This window comes from Aethina tumida, chromosome 4, assembly GCF_024364675.1.
Source record: "Aethina tumida isolate Nest 87 chromosome 4, icAetTumi1.1, whole genome shotgun sequence".
Classification (NCBI taxonomy): Eukaryota; Metazoa; Arthropoda; class Insecta; order Coleoptera; family Nitidulidae; genus Aethina; species Aethina tumida.
Window position 1 is genome coordinate 28,607,570 of NC_065438.1, and position 27,380 is coordinate 28,634,949.

Sequence of the window (27,380 nt, forward strand, 5' to 3'; positions counted from 1 at the left end):
TACTTTAGGTAACTCCTTCCAGAAATTGCCCTGTATTAAAATTGGAAATCGTCCTCGATATGATCGATTTGTTTAAATTTAAATCGACTGCAATTTTACTCTAGTTTTACCATTTCAGGACTACAATTTGTTGTTTAATTTGTATCGATGTCGGACATAAATAAATTATAAAACCAACTGAATTGAATATACTGTTTGTGAACTCTGCTCGAAATAAAATGGTATATAAAAACTATGTAAATAAAGATCCACATGTGTTCGAAGTGTTTAGACACTATAACATATAATAACATAATAATTATAAAATTTATTTAATAAAATGATTCTATTTTTTTAATTTGTTGTTCTATATATGAGCAATAGTAATATTTTAGTCATTTTTGTATCTTAACAGGGTTACTATTATTGATATCTTAGGTTATGGCAAATTGTCCAAATGAATAATTTCATTAATATTATTAAAAATTTCAAAATTTATGAGTCCAATTAGATTTTATAGTAATTTCTAATGTTGTGAATCGGCCTGATCATTTTGGCTCAAGTAAATTAAATTTTAAAGTAAAAAGCTTGTCGCCCCCCAGAATTGGCAATTAATAAAGAATTTGATTGGCAGTTTTACATACATTACACAAACAATTTTAGTTAAGATAAAAATCGTAAGAAGGATGTCATGAATATTTGTATTCTCAATGAACCTCTACTAGTGGCGGAAGCTATAAATCACCAAAATTCAGCGTGTGTTGGGAATTATACAGTTAAACATTTTAAATAATACGAAGAGAGCCGTTTATCATTTTTACGACTACTTTGCGTGAGACTAGTTATTTCAACCTGCGTTTTACGTTTTACCAGGTTAATTGTTACATGTGTGTAGGAAGTAGTATTACTGTGTATGAACACTAAACAAAAGTTTATATATAATTTAGCAGAATTATTTAATTAAAGTTAAAGTGTGTGTTTGTGTAAATTTTTCCATATGACGGTATTTCATGTTTCAAGTGTAATTCATATTAGCGTTTGGTCAGTTATCTTTCTACGCGTATATAGCGGAATTATGAAGTTTGTAGATTGAAATAAAAATCAAATAATTTAACTCGCATTTTATGGTTACAGAAACTGCAACCAATAAAATTGCATATTGTTTTACCAAAGAGGAAAATTTCTGTTACATACATGTATACATATTAAAAGCAATTTTATATTTTGCACACGAATGGAAAGCGGAAAGAAAAACACTTACTCTTTGGTAACGTCATAGATGGTGTAGTGTGCTGTGAAAGATTGTCTGAATACCTGTAACAAAACAAAAACGTTATTGAAATTTATGAGTGGACGCCCAGAGGCGAACGTTGCACACAGATTTAATAAATATAAACGGGCCAGAAACTCGGCACCAGAATACACCTAAATAGAAATATAATGGAAAAGTTTTACAACCGTTTCTCTCTTCTATTTCGAACGAATAATTATCAGATTGCTTTGAAGTTTAATCGGTATGAATAGAACTTTGTAACGACAGATTTCATTCGTGTTTATCTGTTTTGAGATTTTTGCTAACAAAAGCTCAATAATACTGACTTTGTAAAGGAAAATTAAAACATACAAGATAACTAAATTAATTTTTATTTACTCTTCACATAGCTTATATAATTGAAGATCATCTCAAGTTTTCTGTTATTACATAGATTTTCTGGGAAGAAATTTGATTAACTAAAGGGGAAAACATCTTAATTATAAAATTTAATCACTGAATTGAATGAATATATTGATATGAATCTGTGTGATGATGTAATGTGACATCTTTCTAATATTCTTCAATATTCATTAATGTATAATATGTAGTATATAATATGTGACCATCGAAAATTTCCCATTCGATGTTATTTAAAGTTATTAATATTTAAAAAAAGTAAGATGAAACACCCAACATCCTTTTTTTATTATTGAAAGAATAAACTTTTGTTGAAAATAGTGTGCTTCATTATCACTGAAAATATTTTGAAAAAATTAAATTAAATTTATATAAAATATAAATAAAGTTTGAAGATCGATTCAAAATCCAGTTTAGAATATTATTTATAGAATACAATGTGATGAAACAGCACATTAATAGTATTTTAGAAAAATATATAAATATAATATAGCTGCTACCAAAATATCAGATTGAAATCTATCCAAATTAATCCATAAAAAGTCCAAAATTTCAGTACTAAGAAGACTTCGGAAATGACAATATTAACCGTTTAATGTCAATGACAAAAGTGTACAGTACATAGAAAACTTAAAATTTAAAAAAACACCCATTATTTTTTAAGCTACATTTTTTTCTTTTGACCATTCGTGAGCCCATAAAGAGCCTGAAATTCCTACAAGTAAATTTTTTTGATTCGGTAGCCCCAGCCCACGAAACTCAGTGCGGGGTGTAGCTTTACGGTAAAGTTACGCCCTGCACTTTAAAAGTAAAAATGAACCGGTTATTTTTCGAGCCCAAAATTTTTACTTTTGGGCCGAAATTAGCCCAAAAAGAGTCCAAAATTCCAACGTAATTGTTATGTCGTTTTGGTGAACTGCGGGGTGCAGTTTTACTCCTCTCAATTTAATAATTTTTTCCATGTATGAAAATATTTTGAAACAATTAAAATTTCTCCTAACAAATTAAGTTTATAAATAAATCCACTTTTTGTTTTGTAGTTTATTGAATCAGTTAAATATGTTAATCCTAAATATGTTCCTATTTTCATTCATTTTCTGTAAGAACCTCTCATATTAATTTTCTCTCTGTTTCAGTCAAGTCGTTTTAAAATCTTTGAAAGCTTTCACTATTAGGGAAAACACTAGTGTTATTGTTGGAATTACAAGAAAATTGAAAAAGTTATTGGCATTTATAGTAGGAAAACGTAGGAAGAATTGCCAAACATCTTGTTTAATATTTATATGAATGAAATGATGAAAATACCAGAAAAACATCATATATAGAGTGTTTCGCAACTTATTCGATAAATTTTAACCACATATTCACTGTTATATAAGAAGTCTATTTAAAAAAAATATGATAAATCGACTACTTATGAAACCGTTATGGTTAAAATTTGTCGGATAAGTTGCGAAACACCCTGTATAGAAAGTTAAAAATATCAGAACGGTGTGCTAAAATTGGAATCGGCAGGCAAAAGCTTGTATTCAAATCAATGGAAACAATTTCGATAATGGATTGAATTATTTTTTACCTAGTTTACTGTTGCTCTGTTACATTTTTTTATTAAAATGGACTTATGCAACAGTGAGTATGTGGTTAAAATTTTTCGGATAAGTTGTAAAACACCTTGTGTAACAATTTTCTATTCAATTAAAACGAATTGGGTACCGCTGTGTTACGTTTTCCTATATTGGGATTGTGGTTCAGTATTAGAAATTCGAAAAACTAAAAAATCAGTTATCATATGCAATTGGAAGGAGAGTTTTCATTCTAAACTATTCTAAATAATATTTAATTTAATGAAAATTAAACTATAATTATATAAAATTAGACGTGAAATGTAATGTAATAAATATAATTATTAATTATTATATTTTATATGTCATTATTATAGATTAAGTACATATTCTAGAATAATCGTCAGACGTTATTTAACACTAAAATCCGTAAATTTATAAAAAAAAAAAATGTAAAAAGTAACAGGGGGATCAGACGTTTAATCCATTTAACGATAGGAAATAACTCATTTTTAACAGCTCCTAGCGTAAACTTTTTATTTGTTTTCGTTTTCCTGGATTAGATAGAAGATTATGTTTCGAAGTTTATCGAGAGTAGGAGCACCAATGCGGTATGATTTATTAATACGGAAGCCAAAATAGAATTGCCGAATAGAAGATATCTTTTACATTATATTTGGTTTTTAGAAACGTCCTAGTTTATGACAGTCATTAATTTTAATAATTTACTGCGCCGGTTTAGTCAGTGTGGATAATATGAATAAACAAGGTCTAAATAGTAAACAGAATTACAAAAAAACACAGTAAAACTGTTCGTTATATTCTCAGTAAAAGTTGTCGTATTATTGGATTTTTTGAAAATTAGATTTAGAAATAACATAACTAATGACTCAATCGTTAGTTTTAAATCAGATAGCTATTTGTTAGAAAAAAATGGTCACAAAGACGGACATACCGAAATGTTATGGCCGAAAGACTTTTGGCAAAATGCCGGTCGGCAAACGTTCAAGTGAACACTCCTCCAACGAAATGCCCGCAGGATACAAAACACTTTACCGTTACAAACCAATAAAACATATTACTGCATGCCGTTTTTCCAATACGACAACCGAACATGGCGTGTCAGGAATTGAAATTTTACAAGGATTTACTAAATTCTGAGTGGTTTTTATGTAAAAGGCAAAAATATTACCTTCTAACAAACATATACTTTATAAAAAGGATTGATAGAAATCTACATAACGGAGTCAACATTTATTTATTTACTACAGTATTTTTTCAAAACCTTTTGGACAATGAAATTTTGGCCAGAAGATTTTTATATTATAGAGAGACCAATATAACCACTATAAATTTATAACTTTCAAAAGTATCAAGTTTTTTCTACCTCTCCAATCTTCTAGGATCAGTAAATATCAAATATACTTTTTTTTTAATTTTCAAATAAGAAAACATATATTTATAACTAGCTGTACTCGCGACTTCGTCCGATAGCATGTTGAATACGATCGTTTTCTAGACTGTGATCTCGAGATTCCAAAGATTCTTGAGCCCTTAACAATGAATGACGCGTTCTATCTAATTGTAATCGTTCATTCCTCTCAGAACTACTTTCATTCGACCTAGACATGGACATCTGTAATCTACAATTTGTAAGACGACTTTCCCTATCTTGTTCAGATTCATTTTCACGTCGCAATCTTTGGATTTTGGTCTTTCTCATGTTTTTAGAGAGATTTGATTTTAGGCATAAATAAATATTAGAAAAAACAACTATCTACGTTACTAACTAAATAAACACAAATGTACTTAATTTATAATTACTTATAATTATTACTTAAAGGTAAACAAGGAAAGCAGTAAAAATGTAACAAAATATTTTGAATTAATATAAGATAAGAAGAACGGATCGGTGGAATTATAAAAGATACCTATCAATCAAATCAAACTATCAATCAATCGTTGGTGGGAGAAGTAGCGGGAGGCGCCCGACGAGACGGCCCACTGGTGGCATGCGCGTGAGCTGCGTGAGAGCTGCGCGTGGTACTGGACAGTACTTGGACATTGCAACATTACTTTATTTTTCTAAAATAAAAGTAGTCTAAGTTACTCCTTATTACATCAGCTGCCTGCCAATAAAAGTCCCGTCAAAATCTGTCCAGCCATTTCAGAGATTAGCCGGAACAAACAGACAGACAGACAGAGAGACAAAAATTGTAAAAAATGTTATTTTGGTGTATGTACCGTATTTATATTCATATGCATATAGTAAAAAATTTCAATATTACAAACAGACACTCCAATTTTATTTATATGTATAGATAGTACACATATATACAGGGTAACAAATTAGAACCTAACTGCAAGGCATAGCACCACGCGGGAGGGATAAAAAAAATAATAAAAAAGAATTTTGATTTTCATATAGGACACGTACACCTAAATTAATTTAAATTATATAGATTTCCTGTTCTGACATGTCTAGATTTTTATTACGGGCTAGAATAAAAACATACAGGGTGTTTCACAACTTATTCGAAAAATTTTAACTACATACTCACTGTTACAAGTTCATTAAAAAAATATGATAAATCAATTACTTATGCAACAGTAAGTGTGTGGTTAAAATTTGTTGCGAAAAATCCTGTATAAAAGGTAAAAAAGAACGGTGTGCTAAAATTGAATGCGGTGGATTCAATTCAATGAGAATAATTTCGAACAGATTTTATAGATGGATTTAATTATATTTTATCTCGTTTCCTGCTGCTCTATTACAGTTTAAATTTAATTGCAAAATTAAAGATTTTGAAAAACGGTTGAGTATCTTGTAGGGCCACCTCTAGCTTCCACAACAGTTTGAATACGATGAGGCATGCTTCGAATTAAGTTATTAATCTTATCTTGAGAATTATTGTCTCAAATTTGAGGTAAGGCATCCCGTAACTGCAGTGTGCAGTGTAAGAGGTGGTTCTTGACCGCCACAACATCCTACATGTGTTGGATGATATTCTGACCGGATGACATAGTGTGTTGACGTCTAAAAACTGGAATTCCGCTCTTACCTCCTCGAAAATAGGGTTGATGTTTGCGATGAAGTCTCTTCTATACATTTCACTGTTCATGTTGTCGTCACAAATGTATGATGGAATCCGGCAACTTAGAGCGACGGTACCCCAAACAATTATCGAGCCACGTCTAAGAGCGTGAGCTTCTTGGACAAATTTGCGATGCTTTGGAAAATTTCTTGGAATCCATGTCTTAACTCGTTTCGAATAACTATGCAAATCTCACTTAGAATACAGCATGGCGTTCTATTCGCCAATGTCACCCAATGTTGCGTATCTCGCGCCCAGCACACCCTGTCACCCTGTCGGTGACTCTTCTAAACACTAAACCAACTTCGTGAAGTAGATTTCGAATGGTTCTGACAGATATTCTTCTACTAACGGCGGCGTTAAATCGGCGAAGTATCAAGGTGGCCTATATTGTGATGACCCTTTTTACATTTTGGACGATGTAAAGGCCCAAGCCTTCTAGATATACTATGTGTTTCTTATTATGCCCTATTGGTTTCAATTTCACTTAGATAATGTAAAAACATAATGAACTGGATGACTCGAAGAAATAAGAAAACTAACTAAAATGTTTACATTTTTTTACCGGGAATAATAACCAGGAATAATAAATTGTTTTGAATTTTTTTAATGGAGTGGTAAAAACGCAGCACATATTTGAAAAAGTAAAAATTTGGAAACACTCCCCAAATAAATATGTTTTATATTAAACAAGAGATTTTGGTTATTTGGTTAAGGTGTATATTTTACATATGGTACATTAAAAATATATTATATAATAAAATTACTTGGATTATCTTGTTTAACCAATTAGCATAAGATTGTTTAAAACTTTGGTAAGTAAAAGAAGTTATAAAACTAACTGACAAAATAAGTTACCAGTAAAATCTGATTTTGTTAAATTATTTGTTTCGAAGCGAAAAGCAACGTTTAATTTGTAGGTGTCCAAGGCTCTAGAATTAGCCGCACCTCAAACAACCGCACTCCGACACGCAGGCTTTGAACGAACTAACCGCGGACAAAGTGTTTGAAAATTGCCTTTCTGATTTACGACGCTTCTACGTAATTTACTTTATCTACACAGTAAACAAAGTTCTGAAACATATTCATTTGCCTCTAACAGCAGGAGGGTTGGTTTTGTAAACAGTTTTTCAGTCTACTAATTAAAATAATTTTTTTCAACTATTTGTAATTTTTTTTGTTTAAATATTGTAATAATTTCAATATTGACGGTTTGTAGATATAAGCACCTTAAAATAAATTAATAAAATTAACTTAAAATACATAGTTGACAAATTAAACCTGTATTTAGAAACTTCTTTTAAAAGAAAACTTTTTATACAAAAACAATTAAATTTTATTGTGAAGTAGATTCAAAAGAGCCTTATAAAGGGATTAGAGCATATTAAAAAAAAATGGTAAAACGAATTTCAAGTTTTTGATAGATTGACAGTTTTTATGAAATTTCTGTGCCTTTAAAAATTATGCCATGATAAGATGATACAGTTGTTTGGAAAAAAAAACAAATTTCATAAACTCAAAAAAAAAATAAGGAAATTAATAAAAATATATGTATTTAAAAAAATGTGTTTTAATTATTAATGAATCAATATTTTGCTAATGATAAGAAAAAAAACATGAACATTTTATAAAGGAAACCATTTAACAGGCATACTATGTACAGATTTGGCATAAATAGAAGTTATTCTATTTCAAATACACTTTTAAAAATAAATTAAAATTATTTAATTTAAAAGAAAATTCGCTTCTACCAGTTGAAAAGTAAACTGACGATTAAAATGTAAAATTTGAAATCTTCTGTTATTGAAAAAATTAATTAAATGTCTAAAGTGACTGAAAAAGGACAAAAGTTCCATGACGTTTTCTTCTACATTTCACTCAATGTTATTTTTTGACAGTGGTTATTATTTAATTTTCAAAAATATATGTTATATATAATTGTTTCTTTTGGGCTATTCACTATCACAAACAACCATTTTAGTTTAACTAGCGTCCAGAGTGAATGGAATATCGGATCGAGATAAATTATATTTCGTTAGAAATTACGGCTCAGTTATCGCTGATATAATTTAAAATTTCAAGCATTTTTTAATAATTTTCAGTAGACTTATAAAATCAAAATTGATATAAGAATATGATTGAATTTTTATGACAAAAAGAGAAAAGTTTAAATATTATACTAAATCTTTAAAAGCTTCACCTTATAATCAATGTGTAAAGAATTTCACTATTTTTTGTCGGTTGTATAAAGAGCCACCGATAATCTACCATGATTTGCTTATTCCTCAAGCATCGATATACGTTGCTTTCTTAAAAGCATACGAAATTACTGAAAATCCAATTAAATGTCATATTTGTACCTAAGAATCGACATTAATATTTTGGTATGCCTTAGAAATTATGTTTAGAACTTGCAAAGAAGAAGCAATGAGACTTCCTTTCATATCTCCTCCACCATACACTTGTTTTATTTTTATAGATGAAAGTTAGTGCTTTAATATTGCAATTGTTGCAAATACCTATTAAATAACTGAGTTTGTATTAGTTCATATCAGTTTCGTTATATCTTAATTTTTTTGAAGTTGGTTATATTGAGTAAAGTATTAGTTTCATATTTTGAATAGCGACACTCGATCCGGTTCAAACTTTATTATTTTTTTCATTTCTTATTTAATATTGTTCATAATACTATGTAATTAAATAATGTGAAACTCATGATATTAGAATTATTTACTGTTCAAAAAATTGCTCAAATCACGAAAATGTCTAAAATGATATAAACAAATTGAGTAAAAATTTATATGTGTTTAAATTATATATTCACTAAAACCACAAAAACATGTGATATTGTTGTATTATTTCAAACAAATTATCAGTAGTCAAGAAACTTTAACACATTTGTTAAATATCATATTGAGTAACATTTAATTAAATATAATTCTGATCTTGCACCACGTAGAACAGTGCTCGAAAACAAAAAATAAAATGTCAAAAAAATAAATAAATAAACTCAAATGTATACATTTCAGCGGTTTAAAACAAAATGAAGTCTTGACATAGTCAAATAATAAGACTTAAATATGAATTATATTCTAACACTACGTTTTGTTTTTTTTTTTTCCAAATATTGAATTTCAGGAATAATATAATACGCTCATATATAAAAAAATTAAATAGAATAGAAAATTTCAATATTTTTACCCATATTAATCTATAATTTTTATTAATTTTTTAATTGTCCTAATAACCACCATATTACAATTTAATTCATAATGTATAAACACTACATTTTGACTCATGCCTCTATATTTATCTAACAGGAATTAATTTAAAATAAATTGCACCTGATAATTGTACTCTGCTCAATTTCAAGTCCAATTTGAGCAGCTGACGGAGTAAATTTAATCGTGTGTGTGGCTTAACGATTCGACAACTTGAACAATACAAGCTCGTGTAGTTTAACGGGTCTTTGTGCAAACTCTTGTTAACTTTACAGCCTAATTCGGCTACTTGGCCATTGCTTCTAGCTTTTGCTCTCTTGTTTCACTTACTTTCTTTAACAACTTCTAACGATTTCTTTCGGTGCGTGTGTAAGAGATATTTAGCTTAATGTTCCTATAAATATTGCTCATATAAGGGTGATAAGGGTGAGACTGATTTTAAAAAGTGGTACATTAAATTTCTCATTACGTATTTTTAGCTGGAGGTGTTCCGTTCACCATAAACTACGCCAGTCACGAAATGCACCAGCGTCGGTTCTAAATGGAATAACGTAAATAACTTTCGGTAATATATGATTCCACTTTTGAACAGCATCATTTCCTATTTATTGATGTATGTTCGTATCAAATAAATCACAAATTTATATTGATGTCTCAATACTGATATATAAATTATGTTATTTCGTGTATATTTCTTCAATAATTTTTTTTATACAAAATAATTATATTTATATTTTTTACGACGAAATCCATATAGAGAGAAATAGAGATGAACAATCAATTTTGCCATGTAATATATTGACAAGAAACTTTACTGGTTCTTGTTGCTAGCAGTGAGTTCATAGAATGTTTTTACAACAATAGATTGTAATCGGTGTTACGAGCAGGGTATACATTGTTCTTACGAAAGCTCAAGTACTTAAGGTATAGTCTGAATCCAATAGAGAATTGAATAGATTTCAGACTAATTTGATGACAAGTGAAAAATGGGATTACAGACAATACTTCAATACTCCAATTTGCTTCGTACTTGTGCAGAAAACAGAGTCTGTAATGCAATTTGAGAATTTAGAGATTTACAATTACGTAAGACAAATTCCAACTTACAATAAAACATTTCTTTAACTGGAGGTTGTTACTCTGACACCATGCCACCAGAGTGTCAGTATAACTTTGTGGAGTAAGTACAATACTATCGACTTGATAATGTAGCTTGAGATGATCAGCATAGGCTAGACTACAGCATAAAACTAAACACAAGTCATTGATGAATAAAAGGAATAACAGGGTCCCAAGTTAGACCCTTGTGGTACGCCAGAAGATCTGGTATCTGATTATCCCTTGCAGTTTTTTTGCCCAACTTATCGATACTATTTAATATGTCAGACTCATTCACTTCATTAAGCTAAACACATTGATAATTAGAAAACGCAGATTCAGTGCGACAATCAGACGAGGCAATAAATACCCTATTAAATTGATCTAAAATTATAGTGGTTGTTGAAATTCTAGTGATTTGTGATTTTTTTCGACTTCAAATAGATACAGGGTTCAGTCTTCACATTAGACAATATTTCTTCTAAGATTTCCTGGGTAGTGTTGGGTATGTTGTTTTCTGTTCTTTATTCTCGGAATTGTTCACATTCGGTCAGTATATGTTTTATACAGTTTGTCGCAAAAGGGTGGTTCTGCAGCGCTTAAAAGATATCCACGTGTGTGTTTTGTATGACCGATTCTAAAACGGGTTATTATAATCTTTTCTTGTCATCATATAAACAGTTTTTAATTGCTTGTAGAAGTGGATCCTTGCCATACAGTGGTTTTATACCCATAATTGAACCTTCCAAAGGTGGGGCTAAGTCTTGGGTTGTTGGTAAAAGTTTTGTAGAATTTTGCGTAGTGTTTCACTGATGTAGCAGCATATTTAAGGGTTTTTATTTGTCTTCTTAATTTGAGTAGTGGTTCGTTGGATTCACTCAAAGCCCCATTCACAATATATTTGTGTAAGCTAAATCAAGTACACATTCATCTGCATTCACAACTTTGTTAACTTGTTGTAGATCCAATGGAGCAGCAAAATTATTTAAAATGTTACTTTTTGTATCAGGCAATCCAATGTTAAAATTTCTTGCGTTAAAGTTGTCCACCAAAAATACACGGCAGTCCAACAAGGAAGCCGATAACGCATCAAGAAATGCTTCAACATATGTTACAACATAAAACAGTACGAGTTTAAACAACACTTGCTGACAACAAAATCTATTAAAGGTGAGAGTTCATGTATATGAGGAAAAGATACAGGTTCGCTACGAATGCATTTGTTGACCGCAAGTAATGCAGTAACAATTCACCATTCGAAATTGAGTCACATAACCAAGTATTGGATAGGGCAACCAAATCATACTGACAACTGCCAATACTTATGATAAGTAAAATTGTTGTGTCTTAGTTCTTAAACACCTAACGTTTTGATAATAAAGACTGTACGTTTGGTTAAGACTGTTGGACACCTTTAGTTTTCCTGTTCGGAATTAATTGTAGTAGGAATACCGTGTTTGTATTTAATTCGAATATTTGTTTCTCCATCATCAAGACGAGTTTATAGACCACTTTGGTCTTTTAATTTGCAGCTGTTACGTAAAGCTGTGCGATTATTCTCAGTACTAGAAAGAACAATCTTAATTGGTCGTTTGTTCGTCGTTTTGTTAACTAGGTAACATTGAGAATATGTAAAGTATGAAAAGTTGTTGTGTGATATATAAAATCAATTTTAAATTGGTTTGACATGGGTTCGGGTTAATGTTTTATAATTCTATATTTTATTAGATCCGTTTGCTGTGTGTAGTTGTTAAAAATAATTAATATAAGTTTTTATTATAATTATTATATATTTTTGAAGGGCTTGGTTTTATTTCGACTTTTTAAAGGCAAATTTATTTATGACATACATTATTTCAAAAATTTAGTAGATTATAAAATAATAATTTTTCACACGGTGTTTCAAACATTTAATTGGATGTTTTTAAAAAATTCTCTTTTTAATGATATCTGTGACACCATATTTTCTGATAAACAATATTTTTTTATTTTATTCAGTGTCGTTAGAACGAAATTTAAAGTTTTTCTCTCAAAAGGAACCCAAGTATCGCACCTTAATTATTTTACCTTACTTTAGAAAAATCCTGTATATTGCTATTCATCAGAACACTATGATTTACAGTTTAAGAAAGTTATTTCAACCATTGTAATATGTTCAAAATTGAATTAAGCAAAAATTTTAAGAAAATAAAATATAAAAAATACTTACCGATTTAACGTCATGTTGGAAGAGCACATATTTTAGGTCCTTCGAGCACTGATATCCTTTAACGTTCAGTTGTCTCTAAAAATAAAAATATAATAATAATATAATTTAATTAGCTGTAAACATTAAAATAAAGTAACTCACCAAAGTGTGATTCGTTACTAAAATCGAAATTGTAAAATTATTACTAGTATCTAAAACAGCCAAACTACCGTCGTCTGCTTGAAAAACAAAATGGGCTTGGGATATCCATGTTGAAGGCAGCCTTCCAGGATTTAGTTTACCCTGGAAAAATAACTTTAATTAAATATCTCCCTATTTGATTTTTTACCGCATTCTTGTTTGTTTTCTTTTTTGTTTCAATGCAATTAGCAAAATTACGAAATAAAAGTGCCATTTTATTTGATATGCAAATAGTTAATCTTTTTAATAGAACTCGGTGTCCTCGAGTTTAAAACGTGATATTCGCAATACAAGAAAGACTGTAATTTTCACAGTATTCGTAGGTCAAGTAATGGAAGAGTAGGAATTTAACGCTTGACTTATTTTTAATAGTCTTTATGAGGGTCCTCGTTCAATATTATCCTCTCGGCTGGTCCTCAATTGTTCTCCCCTATTTTCTTTATTCACTCTTCAACAGTCAAATTGATATTTTATTTCGGTAAATGATTAAACTAATGGTGCAGGGAACCAAATTTACAGAATAAAAAGTAAAGAGTATATGTGACTAAATGATGAATGTTATAGGGAATAATAAAACTTGAAAATTTTCGCTGAGCACAATTCATATAATATGAAATATTAAAAAAATCGATTAGTTTAAATAGATTGTGTTACGACTGTCTGTAACAGAAATGTGTCCTAAACATGCTAATCCTAAAAGGGATTTATTCATATCGATTATAAACAACAGATGTTAGCTTTAAATCACCGGCTGCAGTTTATTGTTTTAGTTCATGTAACATGTGCACCTGATATTAACATTAGCTTATTTGATTGATTGAATAGAAATACGATTAGGATTTAACTAAAATTCTACAAAAGTTATAACAATATATTTACATCAAGCTCTGTGTTTATCGTTATTATGTGTTATTTATTAAAAATTGTATTAAGCGATCATTACAACATAATTCCAATGAACATATTTCAACCAAACGGTACCAAACTGAGAAAGTCTCGACTTACATCAAACACCTGGTTCATTAAATCAGCAATAATAAAATCTCCACCAACAGAATAAATAAACCGAAGCACTTGAAACATTTCATTAAGATATATTTAACGTCAGAAAATATTTACCTTCACTACACCAAACAAATTAAGATACTAATACGAATTGACAATAAGATACGAATTGCATGTAAGAAATATGTTGAAAATCATTAATTGTTAAATTATATATTTTTTTAACTTTTTGCATTATACTTGGAATTTTTGAAGTTCTTGAAGCATTACATTAACGTTAAAATTAACTTCATTTAGGGTGTGGAAGTCGGTAATATTTAGCATCGATATGTTTAAATGATAAAAACAATGATCTACCTGTAATAATTCCTCTAGTTGCATCCTCTGTCCACGCCAATAGAGAAGTTCATCAACATAACCAACTAAAAAAATGGCTGCTACTATTCCCGATATCACTAAACCTATCACTAATAGGGAGAATATTATCGACCACCAGTTATGTCCCTCGTCTTCATGTAGTGCTAGCTCCTAAAGAAAAACAAAATATAAATTAAACAATTAAATAAAGAAGTAATTTTCTGTAGTAATGTATTATAGATTGTTAGGGTCATTTCTAAACGTTTACTTTCATTTTTGTTAGATAAATTGTCTTGTATTATTTGCGAAGCAGCTTGTTCAACTGTACAAAATGCGTTTCCGTGCCAATTTTCATTTGGCATATATTAAAGAACAATAGTTACATAGTATATTTATTACAATTTTCCTAAAATACATTTCCAGTTATCATCGTAACTTATGTCGAATAATGGTTTAAATCAAACTGAATTTATAAATTATTGAATATACAAAATTATTAAATAAATGTTTTATTGTCAATGCTAAAATACATGTTTAAGTAAATAAAAGATTACACCATTTTTTAGTACAAAATCAAGTATTCAAACAATAATGCGGTAGTCAATTATAACTTTAATAATAATTATTCCTTTACAGAAGTTTAGTGTTGTCTTAGAATGCTTCAGAAAAAAGTTTGTTTACGTAGTTTGAATAAAAAATTCAATTTGATTTGAACCCTTTCGAATCTCGATGTTTTGCTGAAAATTTACTTCCGTCAAATTCAATATAATGTATTAAATTACGTTTGCAACGTGTTTATATATATCTTCTTGTAGAAGGTTTTGAAATATTGTTGATAGAGATTGTCACAGGCTAATATTGTAGATATTGATTAACATATTTATTAATTTGAAACTAAATTATTTATATTCAACTTAACGTTATCGTGTTTATAATATTATTTTTGTTTTTAGAGCATATTTTAGAAATTTTATCGATAGATTAATTAATTATAAAATAATAAACTGATTAATTTTAAATTTAACTCGTTAACTCATTTTTTTAATAATAAATTTAAATTAATCATTAATTATTAATGATTAAATTAATATTTTTCAAATTCAATAGGTAAATATTAACTTTTCTTAAATTAAATTTTACACATTTATATTTTATTATTATTATGTATTAGTAATTTTATTCTTTTTATTATTTATTTGATTAAGTTAAACTTTTTCAATTTTATAAATTTAATTAACTAATTTCATTTTCCTTTCCTATAATTTAAATTTAAAATTAACTAATTAGTTTTAAAAACTGAAATTAATATCTTTTAATTCAATTTGTTAATTTAAATTTTTTAAGATTAATTTTTTTAAAATTTAAATTGACAATTTTAATTTTTATATATTTAATTCACACATTAATTTCTTAAGAAGCTACGCAAATACGCAAACTTTTGTTATGACCGACATGTAATTACAACTTGTTTTTTATTTGTCTTTGATTATCATTAATGGAGAATTTATGGATAATTTTTAGAGTAAATTTATTGCATATTTGTTTTATTTAAATAAATGTATTAAAATTTAATTAACATATGTTTATGTGCGATTCCTAACGTTTTATTTTTAAAATTATTTTATAATAAAACTTTTAGATTTTAAATATGAGAAAACTTTGTTCGATCCCATCTTATTTTATTTCTCTAATTCTAATAACTAATTTTATTGTTTCTATTTAATTGATTAGTTTGTTTTATGTGTGATTAATAAGTATGTACTTGTAAAATTAATATACCAATAAATATGATTTTAAATATGAAATAATATATTTTTCAATCAATCATTTTTAATCACTCTATATTTTTTCTGGTAATAACAATTCATGAGAAAATTTATTCAAGAAAACAAAAAAACTGTTCAATCATTTTGTGTTAGGTTTAAAAAAAAAAAAAATAATTAATGCAAATTATGCGAAAACTTAATCCACAAATAATCATTTTTAATTATACGAAGAACGAAGTATTTTTAGGGTGCAAACTTATTCCGAACAATTTGTCGACTTTATCACGTCGTTGTTCGTCAAATAATGAACGTAAGAACTTTTTTGGTAATGCCTTTGCTGGCGCTGGCTTTTTCGTAATTTCCACTGGAAATATCAACGTTCATAAACTAAAAGTGGGGAAATGATTAAGACTCCTAATAAGTGGCCTTATTTTGTCATTTTGTGGCTTTAGTTCGTTAGCAGATGACAATTTATAAATCGCATTTGGGTCAAATGAATTTAAAATGAAATATCGTTGAACAACCACTTCACTCAGTAGTTATGACTGTGACACCCATTTATACGCCTGCACTTCGAGTTGTGCTTTTGTTTGCTATTACATGTTTTATTTAAGTCCTTCATATTAATTAAATAGATAAAATTTAACAATTAATTAATGTCTACTAGAATAAACTTTTTATAACATTTTCTGTCTTACTTACATCGCATTTTCCCTCATGAACCGTACTACAATTTCTGCAACTAATTTTCCTTATTCTAGGAACGTTAACGGAGAGGGTGCCGATATTCGCCAATTCCCGTTTCTCATTTACATCCGAATTCTCACTTCTAGCATCACAATCACTGTCAGTTTGCAAATGGTAATTCGATATTGATTCGTCCGACAACATTTTATTATTAAACGGAACTATATTTGACTTAAAAAATTATCAAGATTTAAGCACGTAGTTTCGTGTGGATTAGTACATCAAATTTCATGGTATCTAAACTAACTAATCAATTCGATATGATTGGTTCAACTCCAATGTAAACAAACAGTCTGAAAGATTTCAATTTGCGTTTATGCTCAGAGGCGTAACAAAATATAATTTAAAGTGAAAAATTTATTTTTGGTGGATTTATCAATTTGGTAAAATGCAAAAGCCATATGCAAAATAAAAGAAGAAAATATATGTATGTATCCAATACAAAAATGGTAATATATATATTTAGATCGATATTTTATGTTTATTCATTGAGTTCTACGTTCATGTGGAGTCCAAAAATAGCTGCCGATTAAAAGTTGGGCTAGGTAAATCAAAGACTACAAGTTTAAAAATACTATTTGGTAAATTTTAGCCTACTTATAAACAAACCTGTCAATAAGAAAATGTTTTATGTTTTTAAAAAATAAACTTAGACAAAGTTATAAATAAAACGTATGTAAAATACATTCAATAGAGCAAAGTATTTCCAGACCAGGCATAAACATTAATTTATAGTAAAGTAATTAATATATATATATATATATATATATATATATATATATATATATATTATTTTATTTTATTTTATTCAATAATTTGAACCATTCACCTACAGAATAGCAAATTTGTGAAACTAACGCACCACAACAATAATAATTGATCATTATTTTCTGAAAATGGGAAAAATAATAGTAAATTACATTGGGCTTCATTTGGCCGTCGAAACACAAACACCCATATAATATATGTGTACAGAAAAAATCTTGTGTTATAGCACAATTTTTGCCCTGTGCTAGTATTTTGGTGAAGTCATCAGTCTCTCAGTGTCGTTGTAAAATTCAAGCTTCTTCCACTAACAAAATACTTTGAACACAGTCATCTCGAGTTACATTTTTAGATTGGCTTTCCTTTCGAAAATTAAAACGAAAATACAATAGTTTAACCTGTTCTGTTTTGTGAGTTTTTTTTCAAGAAGTACTGATAGACCATGATTGTATAAAAATTGAAACATTATCCCTCGTACATACGAATTGAGTAAGTAAATTTGCGTTGAAATGTTTGACGGGTGGCGGTAGAGGAGACCTGCGAGGGTGAACAGTTAAGCTCCGTCAGGGAAGCTGTGTAGAAGTCTTGGCTTGGCTTGGCTTGGCATAACCGTCGGGATCACCGCGTTTGATACGACTCCTAATTGTTTGACTATTAGTTATAATCCTGTGCCTGTTAGTTCAATTACATTGTAAGGACTATCGATATAAGTAGAGTTAAATAAATTAAAGCGACTCTTAAAAAAATAAGTAAATCCAACGCAAATGTCGTAATATTTAGTATCCCTTATTGGTTATAACGTCCTTACATACTTTATGGCATAGACGAGATTAATATCGGGAGAACCATTCTTTAACAAGTTTAGTCGAGTATTTGAGTCATTGTCATGTTGAAATATAAATTTTAACGGTATTTTCCATTCACAATAGAATAGCATGACATCTTCTAACATGTTGTGATACACAAATCCTTCTATTATGTGAATCGGTCCATACCGTAAGCGGGAAAACAACCTCAAACCATAATATTGCTTCCTTCTTGTTTAACAGTTCTGATACCCATGAAAAAAAAGATATCTTGCTTTTCGATTCTTCTTTTGAAAGACAGGTTGACACCACATGTTTTGATACAAGAAACTGTTCGTTTAGAACTTTTTGCGATCTTCCTAAATTATAAGCAACAATAATATTATTTTTTAAATTCCCCGACAAATGTTGACCACGCGACATTGTTTTTAATGTAAATACAATATTCATGAATGAAAGATACAAATACGACTGAAAAATACTTATATACTAAATACTAATATACTAATACTAATACTTTAAATTTGAGACGTATATTTTTTTGGTTTTTAGAAAAGATTAAATAAAAACAGTTTCTCTTCTACTAAACGTGAAAAATGAGGGGAACATAAATGAACTAAAGTAGAACTAAAATAAATAAAGTAACGGATAAAAAACAAATGTTTTATAATTTAGACTTTAAACATTTTATTTAATATTCAAGATATTTTATTTATTTTTTTTTATTTAAGATTTTATTTAATATTCAAGATCTAATTTTGTCCCATACTGTATAATGTAATAGGGCAACTTCCAAAATTAATATCCAAAAATAAATTCTAAAATTATAATTTATTTCACCTATGATTTAGACTCTCCTCATTAAAATTTAAATTTTTTTATGTAAACGCATGTTAAATTTTTTTATATAATTCGAAAAAGATGTCAAACATATATTTTACAAATTTGTCTCTGAAAGGTTTGTTTTTATACATTAAACTTTTTAAAATTTTCGACGTCGCTTATTCATCACTCTGTATATTTATGGAAAATTTTATTTATTCCAAATTTTAAAGACAACTATAGTTTTTATTGAAAATAAATTTGAAAATTATTTCAAAATTTTAATATTACTGTTTTTCATAAATAAATAGTAAAGTTATAACGATCTTACTGTTCACTTGAGGCAGATTTTCCTGGTGCGGACACATCCTGTACAATAAAATAATCTATTTTAAAATGTATAAAGAAATATAAAGTATATTACAATTTTCTCATTTATCATCTGTTTATGCCCACGTGAAAATTATAATTACCGGTCAGATGAAGATTTACTGCCCTATAAAACTTATCCCATAAAATCTACAGTTGTGAACTTTTGGTAATAAATCGCAAGGAAAATATTTAAATTGTATGCTTCACACACAATGAAACAAGGATTAGAACACATGACGTCAGACAGTGATTTAATAATGGAGTTGGGTCGTTGATAAAGATTTATCACATTTTTCAATTTTAATTTGAGTTTTGTGTCCACATTTCTCAAGATTTATGGCGTTCCTTAAAAGGTAATAAATTGATGTCTCAAAAATCATTTTATATTAGTTTATATTCTAACTTAATTCAATTTGGTTACATTATTACAAATCAAATAAAGATGTAGTAGTTGATTTATATTTTACATATTAGTGTATAAATTTCAGTTTATAACAGTTCTATTTTGTGTCTTTTAAGATTGATCTTACAATAAATTGAGTTTAAAAGTATACACACAATTGTTATTTTGTTAGGGTTATTATTAATCTCTTAATATGCATAAAATTTATTTTAAAATATTAAAAAGAAATAATGATAATACCCAAATATGATTTAGAAAATTGGCTACAAAACTAACAAATTGTACAGTTTCCATAGAAAATATGAATATGTAAGTACTTGAATAAACTTAAAAATAAATATAAGAAATCTAGTATCATGCTGAACAAATTCATGTTTTACAAGCTAAAATTATGTAATATCACAAGGAAATGCTGCATCCTTTCGAATCTAATTAAAGTAATCACAAAACTATTTGAAACTTTGCTACTTTTGAAACTTTTGTAGTATTCAAGGAATAAAATTCAAAATGCAGTAAAATGTGCTTTTGTGCAAACTTCATTAGCTGGTGCATTTGGTGCTTATAAACTAACCTATCGACTACGTTAAACTTAATTTGAAAGTAGAATTTAACTTGCTATTCCGGAACTTCAATTATGAAAGGCTGTCTGCTTCTTTTGTAAATACAAATTTTGAATATGTCTTATTGTTTAACAAATAATAAATATAAATAATTATTTTATGAAATGGAAGTATTAGTAAAATATAGTAAATTGTTTGAAAAAAGTTATTTTTAAAAGCATAATCGACAGTTTGCCACCATTTGCACAAAACAGCCCCACATAATTGACCTTTACTTTGTGAAATTTATGTTCACACATACAATAAGATTCTGAGAATAATATGTGGTTTTATTGGGAAAATTTTCTATTGTTAATAATTTTCTTTGATGGTGGTAATACCCTACTTTGTCAAAATTTATAATTCTTTTAGTTTTGACAATACCAGTGTTAAATTGTATAAACAGCTATTAATTTACTAATTAAAGATATATTAGAACAAGAATTTATATTAAAATTACTGGGATAGTATAAGTCGAAAATTTATCTTAAATCGTCAATATCATGTTCCAAATTATGTTAGAATACGCATTTGAAAAGTTCTGTATTATTTATACAAGAATACAATAATATATAACTGTTTTATTTAGTAACTAAACTATACTAGCTAAATCTTTAAACTTATTTTGGCACATTATTTATAATATTCCAATACATTTAAATTTCACTTACACAAGAACCACCAAAGAATTATGTATAAAGTTTTGTCGAGAAAATTTTCCTTTGTATAGTTTTTTTATTGTAGTAATTGCCTTATTTATCAAGTTTGCAGGGAAAGCATAACTCTAAACTTCACAAAGTAAGCAAATATTTCTAAAGTTTTATTGAAATATACTAAAACTAAGTCAGTACTCATTCCAAAACAACATACCACTAGGTCTCCATTCTGATTATGCACTATGAGGGCGGTTTGTAAAGATTTCAAAATATACATAAATGTTTTTAATTTGTTTGTACTTTTATAATTTTAAAATATTAATTAATATAAAAATATATACATCTTACTATAAAAAAATATAAAAAAACATTCTATATCTAAGTATTTAAAAAATCTACTTATAAACTCGACCAGACAAATAATAAGTAGATTTACTTAAGGATAAACTTAAATTGATTTTTTAAAAAAAAATAAACATATTCCCACAATTTATCTACAACTTTTTTTGAATTATCTTATTTATGAAAACTATATATAATTAATTTAAAAATTGTGACATTTCTTGGTAAATTCTTTTTTAAATCCAAATTGATATCGTATCTTCTGCATGATTTGAAACGGCGAAGGCGAAGAGAAAATATGAAAAACTCGGAGAATAATTCGCACGAGACGAGGTGCGGAAACTTCCAAGGATTTCTAATTAAAATTATACCGTCACTAATTCAACAAATGAAATTCTTAACAATTAATTTTATCCTACTTAAAAGATTTTCTCCGGCACACAGCATCAAATATTCAAAAGGGTCTGAAGAAAACCTCTTTGACTCTCTGTACATTCCCCCAAAAAGGCAATAACTATTAAAAAGTTAAAGAGAACACTAACATAATTTTTGTTTATGTATTTGCTATTTATAATTCCTGTAAATTTTCGTAAATGGTTTCTAACACAAGTTCAGACAATAGCTTAATATCGAATCTTTTATCAAATATGTATTTGGTTTTTGCATGGAGAACGTGTGCTGCATAGAATTTAAACAGAGAATTTCAGCTCACACTATTGCCAATTTTCTCTCACATCGAGCTTTCATCTTCGATTTAGTTAAATTGTGATCTTTCGATAAAATTCAGCCATTTCGCGGCACGTTTTCGATTTATTTGTGCATGAAATTCTTTCAAGACTAGTCGTGCAAATATTATATAAAATTTATATTTAAACAAAATTAATTTATTTATTATATTTTATTGAGATGCAATTAGAACAGATTTGATGAAGAAAATTGATTTAAATCTTTACAAACGCACACCCTTCCTGAGAAACTCCAACTGCTAACCTAAGAGTGCAGTAATAAGTTCAACTGTCCGCAACTTTAATTAATGGTCTGTGTCAGGCGACGCCCCGACATTGAGTACTGACCTCTTCGTCACCTACCTCGGCCTTTTTGGCTTTCGGATCAGCGACCTGCAATGTTTCGTCGGGAGGCAGCCGCCACTCATTCCTGTCCGCATGCACATTGGCGTGCATAACGCCGACGCCACTGGTTTCCCACCCGTCGCCACGACCCTAAGTGACGCCACTGTCCCGACTCTAGACGAATCTGATGCGCGAGAATTTACCGACGTTCGGTGGTGTGGTATTGGGATGTACGCAGCTGCTGTCGGTCGAAGCTAGGAGCCCTGGTGGGTCCCTAGTCGAAGCTGGGTCGCGACGGCCTTTTCCGAGTCTCTTCGAAATCGGTACCTGTAAAGAAAATTACATTTTATCACCAATTTTGTTATATCTAAATATGCAATAGTCTAACACATTTTTTCATGTTTATATAACACTTATCAATAGTACATTACTTTTCATTACTGAAGTGAAAACGTCTTTAGCCGTGTTGGCACTTTTTGGTAGGGAAAAATCTTATTGGTTCGTGTTACCGACATGCTATTGTGTCTTCGCGTCACCGATATGCTTATAGCGTATATCTGTAGCTATTCAGCTGACGTATAGTGCTCTGTATATCTTATAAGTGAAATTGAATGGATTTAGTGAAAAGTCCAATGTGTATATACTGAGCATTGTTGAAATAGTGTTTTTGTTTGATTATTATTTGAATGACCATATCCAATGATTTAAAACTCAGTGCTACAAAATATAAAACGACAATCGATGCGTTTTTACGCGATACTTAGATAAATTTGAATCAAACATTTTCATTTCTTAATTTAGTCACCATATGCCTATTGTATCTTTTTTAGAACAAAATGAAATAATTGAAAGTACAAAAAGTTTAAGTATTGTTGAAATTAATGATGCAAACAATTAAAATAATGTTAAAAATCAAGTACATTGAAATTAAAGTAAATACAAATACTATCTATCCATGATTGTACATTAATTGTTATTTCAATTGAATTGCATTTGATTGAAATTTAACAAAAATGTTCTTGTTATGCTTTCATCATTTATGCGTCATACCAAAATTAATATGTGCATTATTTTATGACATTAGTCACTGAATCCTGGATATAAACAAAAAAATGTCTGATACAGCAATCGATAAAGAATAAAACAGATAAACAGTCCCCAACTTTTTTTAGTAACAGCAACGACAAGTTATCGAAGTAAGGACATATTTTCCAGACACCTACTCAGACATCTTTATATAAAATCACAATATATTTTGGAAACACAACTCTCAATGTAAATATTTTTTATATTTGGCAGGAAAATAAGATTTAGAACATGCGAATAAAAATAAATAAAATAATATTATTAATTTATTTTGGCCACACTTTCCAGATAAATAATTTTAATTTGTCTAAAGTATTTAATACCATATTATTAATTAATTTGTATTTAGGAATCTCTTTTCCAAATGCTTTTTAATAATAAATGTTTCATAATTTGTCTTCAGAAGAAAGATTTGAAACATTATCTGTTATCAAACAAAGTTTTACTTCCATAAAAGTTTTAATATAAAAAACTTCACTAATTATAGTTGAGATTATATTAAATAGACACTTTTAATATTAAAACAGCGAAAAAAAAAACTAGAAAACTTTGTATAATAATATAAATGATTGTCAATATAAAAATATAATTATAATATTGAATTATAGAATATCCAAGAAATAATATTATCTGGACTATCATCCAATACAAGAATATCGGAATCGTTAGTTTAAGAATCTTATAACTTGCTCTTCTTTGATTAATTAATTCGTTGCACATTCTCTCCATATACAACAAAATATGCTGACATTGGCTCTGGAGCTTTCTCAAATGGAATCTTTCTTATCAGTACCAACTCAATATAATTATAATATTGAACAATAGAATATCAAAGAAATAAATGTAATATTAACAATAATGTTAATAACATAACCGTTGTATATAATTAAATTTAATAATATATTTAATATAATACAAGCATAGTAATGGAACTGAAAATGATTATTTCAATATTGTCCTTCATTAGATTGTCCAATTAAGTTTAAACTAATATTGAGATAATAATTTTAAAAAGTAATTTTGTTAAATGCTGCCTTATTTTTGATATATTTAAGATAAATTAATACAAATTAATGAAATTTTAAGTACAAAAAAGAGATAAAAACAAGCAACAAATGGCAAATAGCATAATAAATGACGTGATGTTAAATACACTCAGGAGGGTGATTTATATGCCATATTTATTCTATGTGTGGACAGTGATGCAAATGATATCAATAAAAAAACCATAGACAACAAAGTTAAATACTAAATATTATTTATCGAATATATATTAATTATAATGTAATAACTATTTTCTATGCTGAATGACCGTTATTCTTAATAATATACATACTGCGTGCAAAAAAGCTAGATATAATTGATTTATCCCACATTTTTTTTTTAGAAAAATATTCACCTATTACAGAATAATAATTGATTAAAAAATGAAACAAAAATCTTACATCATAAATTGCCAAAAACTAATAATTTGTTAGACCCCCTCTATGATTAAGACATTTATTGAAATGTAGTGGCATCGACCTAATAAGATTATCAACATTTCGTTGTGGTATCTCATCCCACACGAACTGAATCTGACGTCTTAGTTCATTAAGAGTCCGTGGAGGGCGCAGCGTGGCCCCATCATATCCCACACATGTTCGATTAGGGAAAGGTTTGAAGATCTGGGTGGGCAAGGCAGTAAATTCATATGGGAGGCTTCAAGGAAGTTTAATGTATTCCTGGCAACATGTGAACGAGCATTATCTTGCTGAAAAATTAGTCCGCGATCTCTTCTTATTTAGGGATGAAAGTGATGCTCCAAAACGTCACCTACATTGCGAGGATCACAACTTTCTTTACGTCGCCGTCTTATTCTTACCAAGCAAAAGCGTAATTCATCTCTAAACACAATGTGATTCCATTCCTCTTCTCACTGTTGACGTTCCATACACCGGTCATTATGTTAGGGCGATAAATCTGTGGGCCAAGGTAGGTACGGAAGTAAACAGATTGAATACCAATTGGACTACCTTCATCAGCAAAAAATTCATCAGCAATCATCCCCACAGAACTCATCCTGTCCCTTAGGGCCAATAATCTAAGGCAACGGTCTTGTGGCTCAGTGGTAGTTATGGGTCATCCGGAACCACTTGCTCTACCTCTTCTGTTCTCCTCACTCCATGACTGCTTATATTCTATTACAATATTCACATTTCTGATCAAACGTTTCTCGAAACGAAATTTCTGCTTCATCCAGGCGCACTATTCTGTCCCTATCAAACTCGCTTAATTGGCCCAAATTATTTCTTCTTCGTATTCTAAGCATGTTAAACATTTACTTTTTCTGATTACCTCAAATTGGTAAAAAGAAACAACAAATGCAATCAATGACAGTTCAAATGTCATAACATATATTTATTTTCTATTTATTATGTAAATATAAATAATATTTTTACTGAAAATTTTTGAAATGCCTATCTCTCATAAAATATAGAGAATGTGTTAAAAATATATTTTTATATATTATGAACATGAAATGAACAGATAGTATACATAAAATATAATTCTATCTATTTTATTACAATCGAAATTCTAGGTAGGTAAATATTTCAAAAATGACCATTTGTCAAAGCTCGGTTAAAACAAGCTTATTTATTATAAACACCTTCACTGTTCGATTAGTTCAGATCCTAGAATAGACCCAATAAACAAAATTAAACTTAACATATTATACATTTGCACAACTTTAAAATATATCGTGGATGATTTTTTACTTTCTCTCTCTCCCTCTCTCTCTCTCTCTCTGGCCCAGTGTAGGACCAATTAATAGAATTAAAAAGATTAAGGATAAAGAAAATTTCAAAGGTACACAAGGTAATGACTGAAAAATCAAAATTGAGTATATTTCAACAAGATTTAAATTAGATTCAAATCAATGAGAAGAATAAAATTAATATAAACTAAAAATATGTATATAAATATTTTATTTTACATATTAAAACTATATATATATATCTTTTATTTACCAATATCTAATATGGCATATATATTCTTTCTCAACCAGTTTTTTCTTCTTTACTATCACACGTTATATCCATGGCATCAGTTAGATCATATATCTGAGATATGAACCTCTGTTTGTCTAATATCTTTACTGTGTTATCCTTATAATACGTCAACAAATTTTCAGTTTCTTCTTCAGTTAATTTATCGAAGAATATTTCAATTGGCTTACAAATGGCAGGTTCAGATGGCCTAAATAGATGTCCTAAAACATTTAAAACTTATTACTACTTTAATAATTGTTACTAATATTGAGACCTCGTTCTATAGATATTTCCGAAGGAAAATCTGGGCTATCATCCCAATACAAGAATGTTGGAATAGTTGGTTTAAGAATCTTATAGCTTGCTCTTCTTTGATTAATTAATTCGTTGCACATTCTCTCCATATATAACAAAATATGCTGTGACATTGACTCTGGAGCATTCTCAAATGGAATCTTTCTAGTCAGTACCAACTCTTTTATTCTTAAATATTCTTTAATTTCTTTTTCCTTTATTCTCTTGTGTATTTGATCGAC

The 27,380-nt window shown here is 28.6% G+C and overlaps 1 protein-coding gene across 2 annotated transcripts in view; it reads right to left on the reverse strand.

The window, feature by feature from the left end:
• The window catches only part of LOC109596385 (inactive dipeptidyl peptidase 10), a 67,339-nt gene that overhangs the window by 14,422 nt on the left and 25,537 nt on the right, over window positions 1-27,380 (reverse strand). For both annotated transcript variants that reach the window (XM_020011931.2, XM_049966598.1), the window contains exons 2-6: window positions 22,745-23,053; window positions 14,379-14,549; window positions 12,978-13,118; window positions 12,837-12,911; window positions 1,241-1,293 (exon numbers count right to left, since the gene is read on the reverse strand). In XM_020011931.2, the coding sequence (XP_019867490.1) occupies window positions 1,241-1,293; window positions 12,837-12,911; window positions 12,978-13,118; window positions 14,379-14,549; window positions 22,745-22,837 (533 nt within the window). In that variant the 5' untranslated portion in view covers window positions 22,838-23,053. The remainder of the gene's footprint in view (window positions 1-1,240; window positions 1,294-12,836; window positions 12,912-12,977; window positions 13,119-14,378; window positions 14,550-22,744; window positions 23,054-27,380) is intronic.